This window comes from Macaca fascicularis, chromosome 6 (assembly GCF_037993035.2).
Source record: "Macaca fascicularis isolate 582-1 chromosome 6, T2T-MFA8v1.1".
Taxonomy (NCBI): domain Eukaryota; kingdom Metazoa; phylum Chordata; class Mammalia; order Primates; family Cercopithecidae; genus Macaca; species Macaca fascicularis.
Genome location: NC_088380.1, coordinates 158,639,463 through 158,654,750, shown reverse-complemented (window position 1 = coordinate 158,654,750; position 15,288 = coordinate 158,639,463). Strand labels below are relative to the sequence as shown.

At 39.6% G+C, this 15,288-nt stretch overlaps 1 protein-coding gene across 10 annotated transcripts in view; it reads right to left on the bottom strand.

The window, feature by feature from the left end:
• Positions 1 to 15,288, bottom strand: part of G3BP1 (G3BP stress granule assembly factor 1) — a 40,259-nt gene that overhangs the window by 9,400 nt on the left and 15,571 nt on the right. For 4 of the 10 annotated variants that reach the window (XM_005558325.4, XM_005558324.4, XM_015452160.4 and 1 more), the window contains exons 3-11: positions 11,440 to 11,521; positions 10,808 to 10,981; positions 7,617 to 7,707; positions 6,284 to 6,380; positions 4,449 to 4,650; positions 2,603 to 2,704; positions 1,911 to 2,022; positions 1,560 to 1,688; positions 1,028 to 1,137 (exon numbers count right to left, since the gene is read on the bottom strand). In XM_005558325.4, coding sequence (XP_005558382.1) covers positions 1,028 to 1,137; positions 1,560 to 1,688; positions 1,911 to 2,022; positions 2,603 to 2,704; positions 4,449 to 4,650; positions 6,284 to 6,380; positions 7,617 to 7,707; positions 10,808 to 10,981; positions 11,440 to 11,521 — 1,099 coding nt within the window. Of the gene's footprint in view, positions 1 to 1,027; positions 1,138 to 1,559; positions 1,689 to 1,910; positions 2,023 to 2,602; positions 2,705 to 4,448; positions 4,651 to 6,283; positions 6,381 to 7,616; positions 7,708 to 10,807; positions 10,982 to 11,439; positions 11,522 to 11,845; positions 12,165 to 15,288 lie in introns of all 10 variants that reach the window. The other 6 variants (XM_073994626.1, XM_065546985.1, XM_073994627.1 and 3 more) reach the window with 2 other exon arrangements.

The following is a 15,288-nucleotide window of genomic DNA, read 5'->3' as shown; positions in this document are numbered from 1 at the left end:
TGGGAGGTGGAGGTTGCAGTGAGCCGAGATCACACCATTGTACCCCAACCTGGGCAGCAGAGCGAGACTCTGTCTCAAACAAACAAAAAAACCCTTGCAGTATGCCCATTAGCATTCTAGAGAATATCACTGATCTGCAATATTTCTATTACATGGTTTAAAGTACACAATTTTAATCCACAGGGACAGAAAGCGGATTAGTGGCTGCAAGGGGTTGGGGAGACAGGTACAAGGAATGACTGCTTAGTGAGTAAAGAGCTTATGGCTTTTAGTAAAAAACTTTTGGAATTAAAGGTAATGGTTGCACAATATGTGTTCTAAATGCAATTAAGTTGTACATTTTTAAATGGTTAATAGTGTTATGTAAATTTCACCTCAATAAAAAAGTATAGCTTAGTAAATTAATATTATTTATACCCTTGTTCTTCTCCACTACTACAAAAAGCAGTTTTTTGCTAGGGGAGGGGAAGCTTTCTTTGGGGCTACCACAGTAAGATTTCCTTTCTACAAATTCTTCTATTATTAGAATTTACAGGGTAAGAGTACTGTTAGTAAGGGTGGTTCCAAGTAGTCTGACTATATAATTTATCTTCCAAACCCAATTTATTGACTTATAGGAGAAGTTCTTAATAGTTAGTCTCTACAAAACAGCAGTACCCCAAAACAGCCCTGGGCAAACTGGCTCTTATCTAATAGTTAAAAGTAGGTTTGTATTTCACCTCCTGTACACCAAAAGCCAATACCAAGGAAAGGTAGTTACGTAAATCTCAGTGCACTGATAACTATTCATTTTCTCATTCTCACAATTCATGTTTTCAAAAACTAAGTTATTTAAACATAAGTTTCATTTTTCTAAACCCCCAGGCAGGTCTTTTAACAATAGTTGAAAATAATGGAATAAATTACCTGAATATGTTGGAATAAACTGCACTTTACATAAAGACCCAGCTGTAAAGATAAATATATTCTAAAGAACCAAAACCTTTAAAAAAAAAAAAAAAAAAAATCAAGATGAAAAGCTGCTTACCCTGTTGCTAAGGACCTTCTGAACAGGCTCAGAATCATCAAACACAACAAAACCAAAATTGGGTAATTTCCCACCACTGTTAATGCGCAACTCCACCACGTTCCCATAATCTGCAAGTGAAACAGATTCTCAGATAACTACTTAGACCATTCCCTTTAAACATTCCATGTACACAGTCCAATACAGTAGCCACTGGATGCATGTGACTACTGAGCACTTGAAATATAAATACAGCTGGTCTGAATTGAGATGTGCCTCTCATAAGTGTAAAATTATGGGAGGCACATTTGGATTTCAAAGATTTATTATGAAAAAGTGTAAAATATCTCTCACAATATTCTTACATGTTGAAATGACAATGCCTTAAGAGTTAAATGTTATTAAAATTATCCAGTTTCTTTTTACCTTTTTTTTTCTTTTTACCATGACTACTAAAAAATTTATAATTACGTATGTGGCTCATTTTCTATTTCTACTGTACAGTGCTAGAGAGACACTAGATGAATTTAGTGTTCAAAACTCAATAACCTACTTTGAAAGAAATCTTTAAGCTCTGATTTGTCCACTTCATGAGGCAGGTTGCCAATGAAGAGTTGGTGACTGTCAGGGTGTCTCACCATTCTTCGGGGTTCAATGTCACCTTGCTCACCAGCCTCACGGACTTAAAAGGAGACAAAAACATCAATTAAAGGTAAGAGAAAGAAGACATCTTTCAGTGACTGCTCACATTCAATAGTTTTCCCTCTACCGTAAAAACAGGCAATTCCATCAACCCTACAATATTTTTATTTTATTTTAAAGTATATAAATATCAACTGCCCTCCCAAAATAAGCTCTCACCTCAAAATCCCCCAAACGAGAAATCGCCCTTCTGAGCTCTTACTTGGTCTGGGTCCCCTTTGGGGAGGAATATTTATTCGCTGTTCTCGCACTCTTTGATCCCTTTGAGGTCTCTGTGGTGGAATCTGAGATTCAGGCTTAGACTCTGGACGGGGCTGAAAAATTTTAAGTTAACTTTTGTGTTAAAACAAAGCAGGCTTATCCTTTTTCTTAATGAAGTTTCTTAGCTAACAAGTTTTAAACTAGAAAATGGACAATTCCCTAACAAGAAAAATCATTAAAAACCACCTTATACCCTTCTCTTCTGTCTTATATATCAGTTTTGTTTCTACATTGATTTGGGTTGTTTTTTTTTTTTTTTTTTGAGCCAGAGTCTCACTGTGTTGCCCATGATGCAGTCCAGTGGCACAATCATGACTCACTGCAGCCTCAACCTCCTGAACTCAAGCAATCCTCCCACCTCAGCTTCCTAATTAACTAGGACTACAAATGCATGCCACAAGGCCCGGCTAATTTCTTATTTTTTGTAGAGACAGGGTCTCACTATGTTGCCTGAATTGGTTTCAAACTCCTAGGCTCCAGTGATCAGCTGGCTTCAGCCTCCTAAAGTGCTGGGATTGCAGGCATGAGCCACACTGCACCTGACCAGTTTTCACACTCTCTAAACCTCTGTTGAATCAAATTACCAAAATATAAGTACACTTGCCTAATGTACAAGTTTTATTAAGACCTTACCTGTGAAGCTGGTACTTTAACAACATGAGGTGGTATCCCAGTAACTGGAACAGCTCCACTGGGTGGAAGGTTCTTACTGGTCACAGATGCCCAAGAAAACGTCTAAGGGAGCAATACCAACATTACATAATTATACCATGTATCAAAACAATATAAAAGCTACTAACTCTTGATTTCCTGTACAAAACAAATGGTAACACATTCTCACAGGCAGGATGGAGTTTATACATATATTAAGATTCTTCTCTTTCAGCTATTCAAAATTTAGTGTTGAAATTCCTTGGGACTGATGATCAGGCAAATCTGAGAGGCTTAGGTTCAAGAAACTACTCACTTTTTTTTTTTTTTGGAATGCAGTGGCATGTACACAGCTCGCGGCAGCCTCCATCTCCTGTGCTCAAGTGATCCTCCCACCTGTTTCCCAAGCAGCTGAAACTACAGGCATGTGCCACCATATCCAGCTATTTTTTCTTTTTAGCAGAGATGAAGTCTCACTGTATTGACCAGGCTGGTCTTTAACTCCTGAACTCAAGCAATCCTCCTGGCCTCTGCCTCCCAAAGTGCTGGGATTAAATGCGTGAGCCACAACGCCTGGCCCAAGGAAAGCTACTTTCATTCAAATTTGTGAATCAAACAAAATTCCCTCTCCTCCAAAATCAGCTCAGCTCTTCCTGCTGTCATTCAATCCAATCCATGGTACAAACATTGACTCAATTATATCAACTGTAGAATCATCATGAACACCTTTCTCACACATTTAAAAATTGTCACAACCTGTTATTCTACCTAATTATTTCTTTTCCATTTCCACTGCCACAACTCTAATTCAAACCATCATCCTCTCTTACTAGGTTTACTATAATAACCAACTAAGTGGTCATCTGGTCCAGTCAAACTACTTTCCCACTTGCTTCTTATTGTTTTGTTCTTGTGACAAGGTCTTACTCTGTCTCCCAAGCTGGAATGCAGTGACATAATCACAGCTCACTGCAGCCTTGACTTCCCAGGCTAAGCAATCCTCCTCCCTCAGCCTCCCAAGCAGCTGGGATCACACATAGGCATCACCATGACCAGCTAATTTTTTCCACTTGCAAGCTAAAGTCATTTCAACATTGCTCTTTCCTACTCACCTATTAGCTGCCAGAGAGCAAGAACCCCTATCTGTTTTGCCAATACCTACACTTTGAACAATGCCTAACACACAGCAGGAATTTGAATTAATTGTTGAACAAACAAATGACATAACCCTGAGCCTATCAATACAGCACTAAAAATTATATTCCTTCTCAGAGTGCCAAATGTAAAGGTTTCATGAGTTCAGTTAACAACACCCTAATAAGACTCAGGAGGACAAACTGAAAACTTCCGAAATCAGGTATGCCAACTAGCAAAGAAATCTTACTTCAGCAGTTCATTCCTACTTCCACTATAAAGTTATCTTCAAAAAAATTTCATAGAAAAAGTATATTCTGCCATGTTGTTTTCCTTAAAAAGATGTTATAAATTTGTAGTAACAAGCATGTAATAATTTATAGTGTAAAAGCTTGAATATTAAAAAGATAAGGAATCACTGACACGGTGCTACAGTGGCACCTAAACTTTCTAGTCTAACAGGCATTCAAGTTACCTAGGGGAAGGGAGTGGTTTTTTTTGATGAAATAAACTAATACACATCTTACCTCTCTCTTATCAAAGGCATGGCTCAATATCTAAGAAATTTCCCTGAAATGAACCACCAATATGAAAATGTATCTACAAAAGTCAACCGAACAGCAATACAGAACAGAGATTTCTCTTTTTTAAAAAATAACTAGAAATAGAATAAAAATGAAGACATGTTTCATACCCTCAAGTCTTCCTGTACTGTCTGAGCTATGTCTGCAGGTGCTGGAGAAGAACTCTTCTGAGTATCCTCAGGAGCAGTTTCTTCTAATACTGGCTCAGGCTTTTCCTCTTGGATTTCAGATACAGGTTCTTGTTCTGGTTCTGGTTCAGGATCAGGCTCTGGTTCAGCAACAGGCTCCTCTAAATGTTCTTCCATGTCATTACTTTGATGGAAAAATTTGAGAAATATCATTCTGCCACCATTTATTTCGCAAAAAATTCCCCATCATTTATTAACCAGAAACCAGAACATAGAGTTAGCTCCCTCTATTCAAAAAAAAAAAAAAAAAGCTAAGAATTGTATATCTGAGTTTTTAAAAAGTAATTTTTAAAATGCCACTCAATAACTTCACTGGAATCCATTTGGGCAAATTCTGATAAGCAAATGAATCAGGACATCAAAATGAACCAAACCACTTTATGGCTGGAATCCCACAATCATTACAATTCATTTAGCATACAACATCAGAAAAACTCTCAAAATAGGCTGGGGGAGGGGGGAAAGAAAGTTGCCATTCAATAGGTACAGTCTGTTTGTAAGGTATATGAAGTTATCTTCAATAAGATTTGTAAGGTGAAAAGTCCTAGAGATCTGTCATACAACCGTATCTATACAGTTAACACTACTATACTTTATACTTAAAAATGGTTAAGACAAAAAAAAGGTTAAGATGGCAAATTTTATGATATGTGGCTTTTAACACAAACACACAAAAACTTTCAAATACGTAAAGAATTTGGGGGAGAAAATATATTAGTTATGATTCAGAATACAATTCTTAAAATTCCACATAAATCAAACCAGGAATGCTGTTAAAACTGCAGAGGGGCTGGGCACACACCTGTAATCCTAGCACTTTGCGAGGCCAAGGTGGGCAGATCACCTGAGATTAGGAGTTCCAGACCAGCCTGGCTATGGCGAAACCTCATCTCTACAAAAATACAAAAATTAGCCAGGCATGGTGGTATGCGCCTGTAGTCTTAGCTACTCAGGAGGCTGAGGCAGGGGGATTGCTTGAACCCAGGAAGCAGAGGTTGCAGTCAGCCAAGATCATGCCACTGCACTCCAGCCTGGGTAAGAGAGCGAGACTGTCTCAAAAGAACAAAAACAAAACTGCAGATGTTTTGCCTCCTGAAAGTCTAATTCAGTAGGTTTGCAGTGGGACCATGAATCTTCATTTTCAACCAGCAATCCAAGTGAGTAACCTGATTAGTTCATCACACCTTGAAAAACACTTGAAAACACCCTTCAGGCACTGATATTAACATTCAGTGTCACATGGTAACAAGTAAATATGGATTTCTTTTGCTATCAAATACATTTCTGTTCCAATCACAAGGGGGGAAAAAACCCAAAGGTACAATGATGCACTTACAAAGGTAATGAAATTCTTTATTGCTACTTAACTCACATATTGGTATTTATATCAATTTATGCCCAATCTCTAATAGGTGTCTGTCCACTTCATATTCCGTCAAAGCATTTAATACCTCAATACATCCAACTCTTGATAAACAATATGCAAGTTTTCACTTAACACCAAGAAAAAATTGAACCAAAAAGAAACCGATATTATTTAAACTAAGCAATAGTAGATTGCCTTCACAGTACAATTTATTATTAACAATAAGCTACATATTTTTGTTTACTCAAAATTACCAGAAACAAAACCATTCTTCTAAGAAATTATTATTTTGAGGTAATTCTCAGAATATGTAAATGCCCTCCAACAAAGGGAAAGACTAGACAATGCAAGTTCTTATGCAGCCGCAGACATGTGAACAAAATTTTCTTACCTGACAACTGCCTGATCATAGAAAGTTCCAGAATCATCAGGTACCACCTCAGGTGTTTGCTGTCTTTCTTCAGGTTCCTCTACTTCTTCTTCAGATTCTAAGTGAGAAAAAGATATTTAAAATAATTTGTACTTACTGAATTCACATATACATTCACTTTCACAATGTTCACAAAACAACAGTGAAGAAAAACACATATAAATAAAGTAGGGCAATTTGGTAAAAATCATGGCATTGACTTTAAGGACAGAACTAAGGCTTTTAAGGATAGACCTTTTTTTGGTTTGTTTTTTTTGTTTTTTTTTTTTTTTTTGAGACGGAGTCTCGCTCTGTCGCCCAGGCTAGAGTGCAATGGCGCAATCTCGGCTCACTGGAAGTTCCACCTCCCGGGTTCACACCATTCTCCTGCCTCAGTCTCCCAAGTAGCTAGGCGTCCGCCACCACGCCTGGCTAATTTTTTCTATTTTTAGTAGAGACAGGGTTTCACCATGTTAGCGAGGATGGTCTCGATCTCCTGACCTCGTGATCCGCCTGCCTTGGCCTCCCAAAGTGCTGGGATTACAGGCGTAAGCCACCACGCTCGGCCTTAAGGATAGACTTTAAGGCTACTGTAGTGTCTTGGTTTTTAAGAGCATGGAGCCTAATGCAGGCTTTCACATAACTGGCTACATTAGCCAAATTACATTAGGCAGTTATCTAATGCAGGCTCTACCACTTTACTAGCTAGGCAAATGACTGCTTATCTGTAAAACTATATTACAAATTAAATATACTCTCAGCCAAATAAACAACATGCAAATTCTATTATTTTGGAGAAAATTTTCCATGAGTCTCTGTGTCTACACATCTTCCATGCCTACCCTTTCTTCTAGACTGTCTTTCAAGAACATTTATAGAGCAAACAGCTTTGAAAGCGTATCTCCCCCCAGCACAAAGAGTAGGCATGTTTACTGCCTGTTGTAATAGATCTGTGTTCCCTAAACTCAGTGTCCCATGCCTTTAACACAACCCACTGCAGTAGAAGTATCATCTAGCCTTCTTCATGACATCCTGTTGGTAAATGTGGCAAAAATGCTACTACCGTTGCTGTGAGGTAACCTGTCTCCTTCTGACCTAAGAGTCTTTTATCTTCTACTAACATCCACGATATAAGCTAACCTGTTAGCAGCTTCAAGTAGGGTAAAACCTCAGATTCTTCATATGCCATGATAATTAGTTATTAATGAAGAACAGAGTGTAATGAAAACAGTAAAGAAACGCATGGTCTCTTAAGGGCAATCTGATGCCATTAAAAAAAATGTAGACAAGTAATTTAAAATATTTCACTACTTACCCTCCTGAGGCTCAGTGACAAACCCACCAAAGACCTCATCTTGGTATCTGAAGATATCATTGTGAACATAGAATTTATTTGCAACAGACCCCTGCAATGCCAACAGAAAGTTTTAATTTATTCAACAGACTTTTAGAAAGTCAAATCACTCCACACCATTGGTGACTGAGACAAGTCTGCTTCCATGAGACATCTGGCAATGTCTGGAGACATTTCAGTTTTTGTTGTTGTGGGGTTTTCAGACAGGGTCTTGCTGTCACCCAGGTGGGGGTGCAGTGGGCCATCACAGCTCACTGCAGCCTTGAAATCCCAGGCTCAAGGGATCTTCCTGCCTCAGCCTCCTAAGTAGCTAGGACTACAGTGGCGCGCCACCTTGAAAGGTTAATTTCTCTTTTTTCTTTTCTTTTTTGAGACAGGATCTTGTTAAACTGCCCTGATTGGTCTTTAATTCCTGGGCTCAAGTGGTCCTCCTGCCTCAGTCTCCCAAAGTTCTGAATTATGGGTATGAGCCAGCATGCCCTGCCGACATTTCAGTATTCACTACAGGGAATGCTACTGACAACTTATAAGGTTAGGGATGCTGCTAAATTCCTGCAATGCACAGGACAGGCTCCCACAACAAAGAATTAGTTGATCCAAAATGTCAACAGTGCCAAGACTGAAAATGCCCACTCGACAATAGCTGGTAACAAGACTACACTCACATATTTGCTCAAAACACTTTACCTCACCATAAGATAAATACGCAGAAACTGACAAAGTTCTAAGTATGTAAGATGCCACAGTTCACACCTCAAATCATTATAAGGCAATCATATTCTGGATGGGCGCAGTGGCTCATGCCTGTAATCCCAGCACTTTGGGAGGCCAAGGCGGGCAGATCACCTAAGGTCAGGAGTTCAAGACCACCCTGGCCAATATGGTGAAATCCCATCTCTACTAAAAATACAAAAATGAGATAGGCATAAAGGGCCACGCCTGTAGTCCCAGCTGCTAGGGAGGCTGAGGTGGGAGGATCACTTGAACCTGGGAGGTGGAGGGTGCAGTGAACCCAGACTGCACCTCTGCGCTCCAGCCTGGGCAACAGAGCGAGACCTTGTCTCAAAAAAAAAAAGGCAATCATATTCCTAACTTCAGCAGGTATTCCCCCAAGTCTGTATCCAAAAATATTGATATAAACACTCGAGAGTAATGTAGCCTGAAAAAGATTGCTCGCACTAGGTATAAGACACACCTGAGTGCAGATCCAATTATATAATTTATGAGTTATTCAGTTCCTAAGGCTGTTACTCCTCTGTGAAAAGAGAGGTATCAGCTAGGCACAGTGGCTCGCTCAACTCCTGAAATCCCAACACTTTGGACGGCTGAGGTAGGAGAACTGCTTAAGCCCAGGAGTTTGAGACTAGCCTGGGCAACATACTTTTTGTAGAGTGTGTCTCTACAAAAACAAAAACAAAAATTAGCCAGGAATGGTAGCCTGTGCTTGCGGTCCCTGCTACTTGGGAAGCTCAGGTGGGATTATCATTTCAGCCCAGGCAGTCAAGGTTGCAGTATGTCATGATCCTACCACTGCACTCTAGCCTGGCTAACACAGGGAGACTCTTATCTCAAAAAACAGAAAGGAAAGATATAAACGTATGCTTCAATACTCTGTGTACTAAATGAGACAGTTTACATAACAGTGTATTATACTAACGAGAAGTTAGATACTTCCTTTAAAAGAAAAAAAAAACTATAATTAAACCTATAATTGACAATCATACTCCATGTGATTCTTTGCATATTTAGAAGTCTACCACATCTTTACATTTTAATCTAAGCCTTCCTCTAAAAATTATGACGGTAATGGCTTCGTGTAATTTTGCACAGACAAAAAGTTATCTCATATTCAAAGGTTAAAAGATTTTAGGTGTTTTTAGGTTTGCTATCCTAAAAAGAAAATTTAAGATTAATGCTAGAAGAAACAATGATTTAATCAACAAGTTCATACTGTGCCATTTCTATATACATGCTTAAGCAGACTGGATTCCTAACCTTGTTCAGTCTAGACCAATCCGGAAGAAAACACAAATGCAATCATTCAACATAAACTTGTCATCCTTTCGTAAGTATAACTAAAAAGAACCAGGCCTCCTTGAAGGAACAGGTGATTCAAGAATAGGGGCTGGGCCAGGAACAGTGCAAGATGAACCTGAAACATCTTATGCCGTAAGTGTTCAAAAAAGATAAAAAGAGAATCTCCCATCCTTTATTTACAAATCAAAAAGAGAAAAAATAAGGCTGGGCACAGTGGCTCACACCTGTAATCCCTGTACTTTGGGAAGCTGAGGCAGGTGGATCACTTGAGGTCAGGAGTTAGAGACCAGCCTGACAAACATGGTGAAACCTCATCTTCTACTAAAAATACCAAAATCAGTCAAGTGTGGTGGCACGCTCCTAGTCCCAGCTATTCGGGAGGCTGAGGCAGGAGAACAGCCTGAACCCAGGAGGCGGAGGTTGCAGTGAGCAGAGATGGAGCCACTGAACTCCAGCCTGGACGACAGAGTGAGACTCCGTCTCCAAAAAAAAGAGAGAGAGAGAGAGAAAACATATTTAACTTTACAGTGGCAAAACTTAACTAATCAAAATTCATATCACAACTTAATGACATAATGTGCCTCTCTAACGTGAGGCAATGAATGACACACATAAAGCATCCTACAAAAAAAAGTGATTATGCTCTTCAAAAATGTCAATGCAATAAAAAAAAAACCAAAAGATTAAGGAACAACTGCAGATTAGAAAAGACTAGAGACATGATAGCTAAATGCAATGTGCAATTATAGATTCCATGTTGGACAAGGAAAAAAAATAACTCTAAGACATTATTGGGATAATTTCCAAATTTTAAATATGGATTATAGAATAATTATACTGCATCAACATTTCCTGAATTTGATAACTGTACTATAGAATGGAAGAGAATTCTTTATTCTTAGGAAATGCCCACTGGAGTATTTTAGAGAAAGAATTACACACATGTGGGCAAGTGGTGACAGCTGCTCTAGGTAAGGTGTATAGGAGTTATTGTACCATTATTCCAAGTTTTCTGTAAGTCTGAAATTTCAAGTGTTATTAAAGATATGCACAACCGTTCATTGTTTTTTTTTTCCATGTTTCGATCATTACAAAATAATCATCCCTATACATACCTCAGGAGCAAGGACAAACGTTTGCATGAATCTCCTCAAAGCCTGGTTGTTGTTAGAGAGAAGCCCCATCACCTGGACTACCACACCATCATTTAGCGTGGCATGAGCATCAACATGGCGAATCTTGGTGTGGCAGTTGGTGAAATTTTGTGACATCACTTTCCTGTGGATTTCCTTAAAAAAAAAAAAAAAATCAACTGTGAATGCCTTAAAATTTAAATAACCTCCAACTAAAAAAAAACTTTCAACAAAACACAGGTAAAGAGAATGTACATATTTAAATTATAGGAAACGCAGACTGGATTTTGATGTTTCTTTGTATACCCTATTCCCAGTGACCACACTTGAGTTTTTTAAATAACTGTTCTGAATTAACACAAAGATGACCCCCATGCTAAAGCCAATTATCTTCCAACACACACAAGCTTTGTATCATGCAAAATTAACAAATCTGACATCACATAAATATTTCAACAAATATATTAATCAAATAGTAATAAAACACATCAACTTTTACTAAAAAGTTGAGAAATTTGATCCTCATCACCAAAACCTATTAAGTATGATCCACTTCAATTTTATGAGTTATTTTCTACCTGCTTAACAGCCTAAATAAGGCTTGAAATGCTTACTTTCTGTCCGTAGACTGCATCTGCTGGCTTTCCATTTGAATCCAATCCCCCATGGACATAAGAAGAGTTCTTTCCATAAAATCTGTAAAATGGGAAGATGATTTACTTGTCATCTTCAAGTATCTTAAGTTTTTTTTTTTTTTTTTCATGTTTGATACTGGCAAATTTCTTTTTTTGGAGATGGGGTCTCAATCTGTCACCCAGGCTGGATTGCAGTGATGCGATCATACCTCACTGCAGCTTCTATGTGCCACGGCCAAGTGATCCTCTAGCCTCAGCTTCCCAAAGTAGCTGGAACTACAGGCACATGCCACCATGCCTGGCTGATTATTTTTATTTAAGTAAAAATAAGGTCTCACTACGTTGCCCAGGCTGGTCTCGAACTCACAAACTCAAACAATCCTACCTGCCTTGGCTTCCCAAAGTGCTGGAATTATAGGCGTCAGTCACCGCGCCTGGCCCTGGCAGAAATGTGTTTTCTTTTTCATCTTTGTATGCAATCATCTCTCTATCCCCTACATGCCACTTGATCAACATCTGCTGAATGGGAATGGATTTGGTTCCAGGTTTCGGCGTAGGATGATACTGTTGGGAAGGATCTTGTAGTTGCATGTCAAGATGGCCACCAATACATAAGTTCCTATTTTCACTCAGGAAGAAAATATGCAGTAAGGCTGGAACAGCTATATTCTCCATAGACTTCAAGTGTCCTTTAATTAATGTATCTGAGAATAAATGTGAGCAGTTTCCCTTAAACACCTAGTTCATGCAAGTGGTTTTAAAAGCACTTTTTAATCATTTTTGCTGATGCAATTAAGAATGTCAAAGTCAATTCCTCATAGTTTTCACCCATCTATGTCCTTCTTTGATCCATTTTCATTAAAACAATATTCCATCAAGAAAGCAACACACCAAAATGCTCTAACCCAGGGACAACCACTATTAAGATTTGACATTTGTCTTCCATCTTCCAGGTAAACACCGTTTTTTTTTTTTTTTTTTTTTTTTTTTTGAGACAGAGTCTCATGCTGTTGCTCATTCTGGAGTGCCGTGGCGCAGTCTCAGCTCACTGCAACCTCCGCCTTTTTTTGTATTTTTAGTACAGAGAGAGGGTTTCGCCATATTGGCCAGGCTGGTCTTGAACTCCTGACCTCAAGTGATCCACCCACCTCAGCCTCTCAGTCCACCTCAGCCTCTCAGCACACCTCAGCTTCTCAAAGTGCTGGGATTACAGGCATGAGCCACCATGCCTGGCCTATACTTCTTTCTTGTTGTCATGTTTTATGTCAGTTTTATTCTATGGGGTTGAAATAAATTAACCAAATGTAAAAACACAAAAAAAGGCTGGACGCAATGGCTCACGCCTGTAATCCCAACACTTTGGGAGGCCAAGGTGGGCGGATCACCTGAAGTCAGAAGTTCGAGACCAGCCTGACCAACATAGGGAAACCCTGTCTCCACCAAAAATACAAAATTAGCCAGGCGTGGTGGCGCATGCCTGTAATCCCAGCTACTCGGGAGGCTAAGGCAGGAGTACCACTTAAACATGGGAGACACAGGTTGCGGTGAGCCAAGATAGCGCCATTGCACTCCAACCTGGGCAACAAGAACGAAACTCCATCTCGGGAAAAAAAAAAAAAAAAAAAGAGCCAGGCATGGTGGTAGTGTGCACCCGTAGTCCCAACTACTCAGGAGGCTGAGGCAGGAGGATCACTGGAACCCGGGAGGCAGAGGCTACAGTGAGCTGAGATCTCACCATGGCATTCCAGGCTGGGTGACAGAGCAAGACTCCACCAAAAAAAAAAAAAATATACACACACACACACACACACACACACACACACACAAACTTAGCTGGGCATGGTAGTGCATGCCTGTAGTCCTAGCTATGTAGGAAACTGAGGCAAGAGGATCACTTGAGCCCAGGAGGTCAAGCTATGATCGCACCATTGCACTTCAGCCTGGGCAACAGAGTAAGACTGTCTCAAAAAAAAAAGAAAAAAGAAAAAAGAAAAGGAAGGAAGGGTAAAAACTGCTTAGAGACTTGTTCTACCACTTAACAGTCATGTGCATATGTACTAGCAAATTTTTAAACACTCTGAGTGTATCTGCAAAATGAAGTTAACTCTCTTACAATGCCTTACCCTTCACTAAAGATTTTTGTAATGATCAGGAGGAAATGAGAAAAAATGTTCTGGAAATTTTAAACCCTTAACAAAAAACCCAAGGGTGGTGGTTCACACCTGTAATCCCAGGATTTTGGAAGGCTGAAGCAAGCGAATTGCTTGAGTCCAGGAGTTCGAGATCAGCTTGGGCAAAATGGTAAAACCGTCTCTACAAAAAAAATTAGCTGAGTGTGGTGGATTGTACCTCAGTCCCAGCTACTCAGGAGGCTGAGGTGGGAGGACAGTCTGAGCCCAAGAGTTCAAGGCTGCAGTGAGCTGTGACCTTGCCACTGCACTCCAGCCCAGGAGAGAGATGAGACTGACTCACTCTCACTCCCTCTCTCTCTCTCCCTCCCTCTCTCTCTCTCACACACACGACACACACACACTCTCACACACCTCACACACACACACGAGATACATTCCATTGTCAGAGCAATGTCAAAACCAGCATTGAAAACATTCGTAAATTTTATTTTATACCTGATAATCATGTGGTATCCAATATGTAAGCTGGTCAAGGTATAAGGGAAAAAATAGTTCTGGTCCAGCGAATACACATTTTGAAACTATGAAATTATTCTAACAAAGCCACATAAATAGACAGTTTTGTATAAAGTGACATTGTAAGAGAAAATAATAGAAGCAATCTATAGATCCATCACTAGGAGATTAAAGTACACCATATCTCCATAAAAAACTTTGTAGCCACTAAAATTAATGGGATACAAATATTACCCTGAAAACATGATTCCAGATTATCAAGTAAGAAAGTTAAGACAGTATATTAAAACATGTTTCTTTTTTGTTTGTTTGTTTTTTTTTTGTTTTTTTTTTTTTGAGACGGAGTCTCGCTCTGTCGCCCAGGCTGGAGTGCAGTGGCCGGATCTCAGCTCACTGCAAGCTCCGCCTCCTGGGTTCACGCCATTCTCCTGCCTCAGCCTCCCGAGTAGCTGGGACTACAGGCGCCCGCCACCTCGCCCGGCTAGTTTTTTGTATTTTTTTTAGTAGAGACGGGGTTTCACCGTGTTAGTCAGGATGGTCTCGATCTCCTGACCTCGTGATCCGCCTGTCTCGGCCTCCCAAAGTGCTGGGATTACAGGCTTGAGCCACCGCGCCCGGCCACATGTTTCTATATATACAGAAAAACTGTTCCTGTGGTTTTACTGCTTTCATAATTTGTTTTAATTTTCAATAAGCATGCATCATTTTCTACTAAAGACACTGTAATTTTTTAAAGCACATCAACACAAAAGTATGGTATTACAGAAACAGTCACGGATTGTCTTCAATACATTCTTATTTTTTACATCCACCTCAGCTCCAGCAATCTTTATACTTTCTTAGCCAATAATGCATAACTATACCTTTACATTTCAACTGTTATTTTCCAATAATGTACAAGTTTGGGTAACTTAGTTTAACTTTTAAAAATTATTTTTTGGGGCTAGGAGCAGTGGCTCACGCCTGTAATCCCAGGACTTTCGGAGGCCGAGGCGGATCAATCACCTGAGGTTAGGAGTTCAAGACCAGCCTGGCCAACATGGTGAAACCCCATTGCTACTAACAAAAAAAAAAATACAAAAATTAGTCGGACATGGGTGTGGGCGCCTGCAGTCCCAGCTACTCAGGAGGCTGGGGCAGAAGAATCACTTAAACTAGGCAGGTGGAGGTTGCGGTCAGT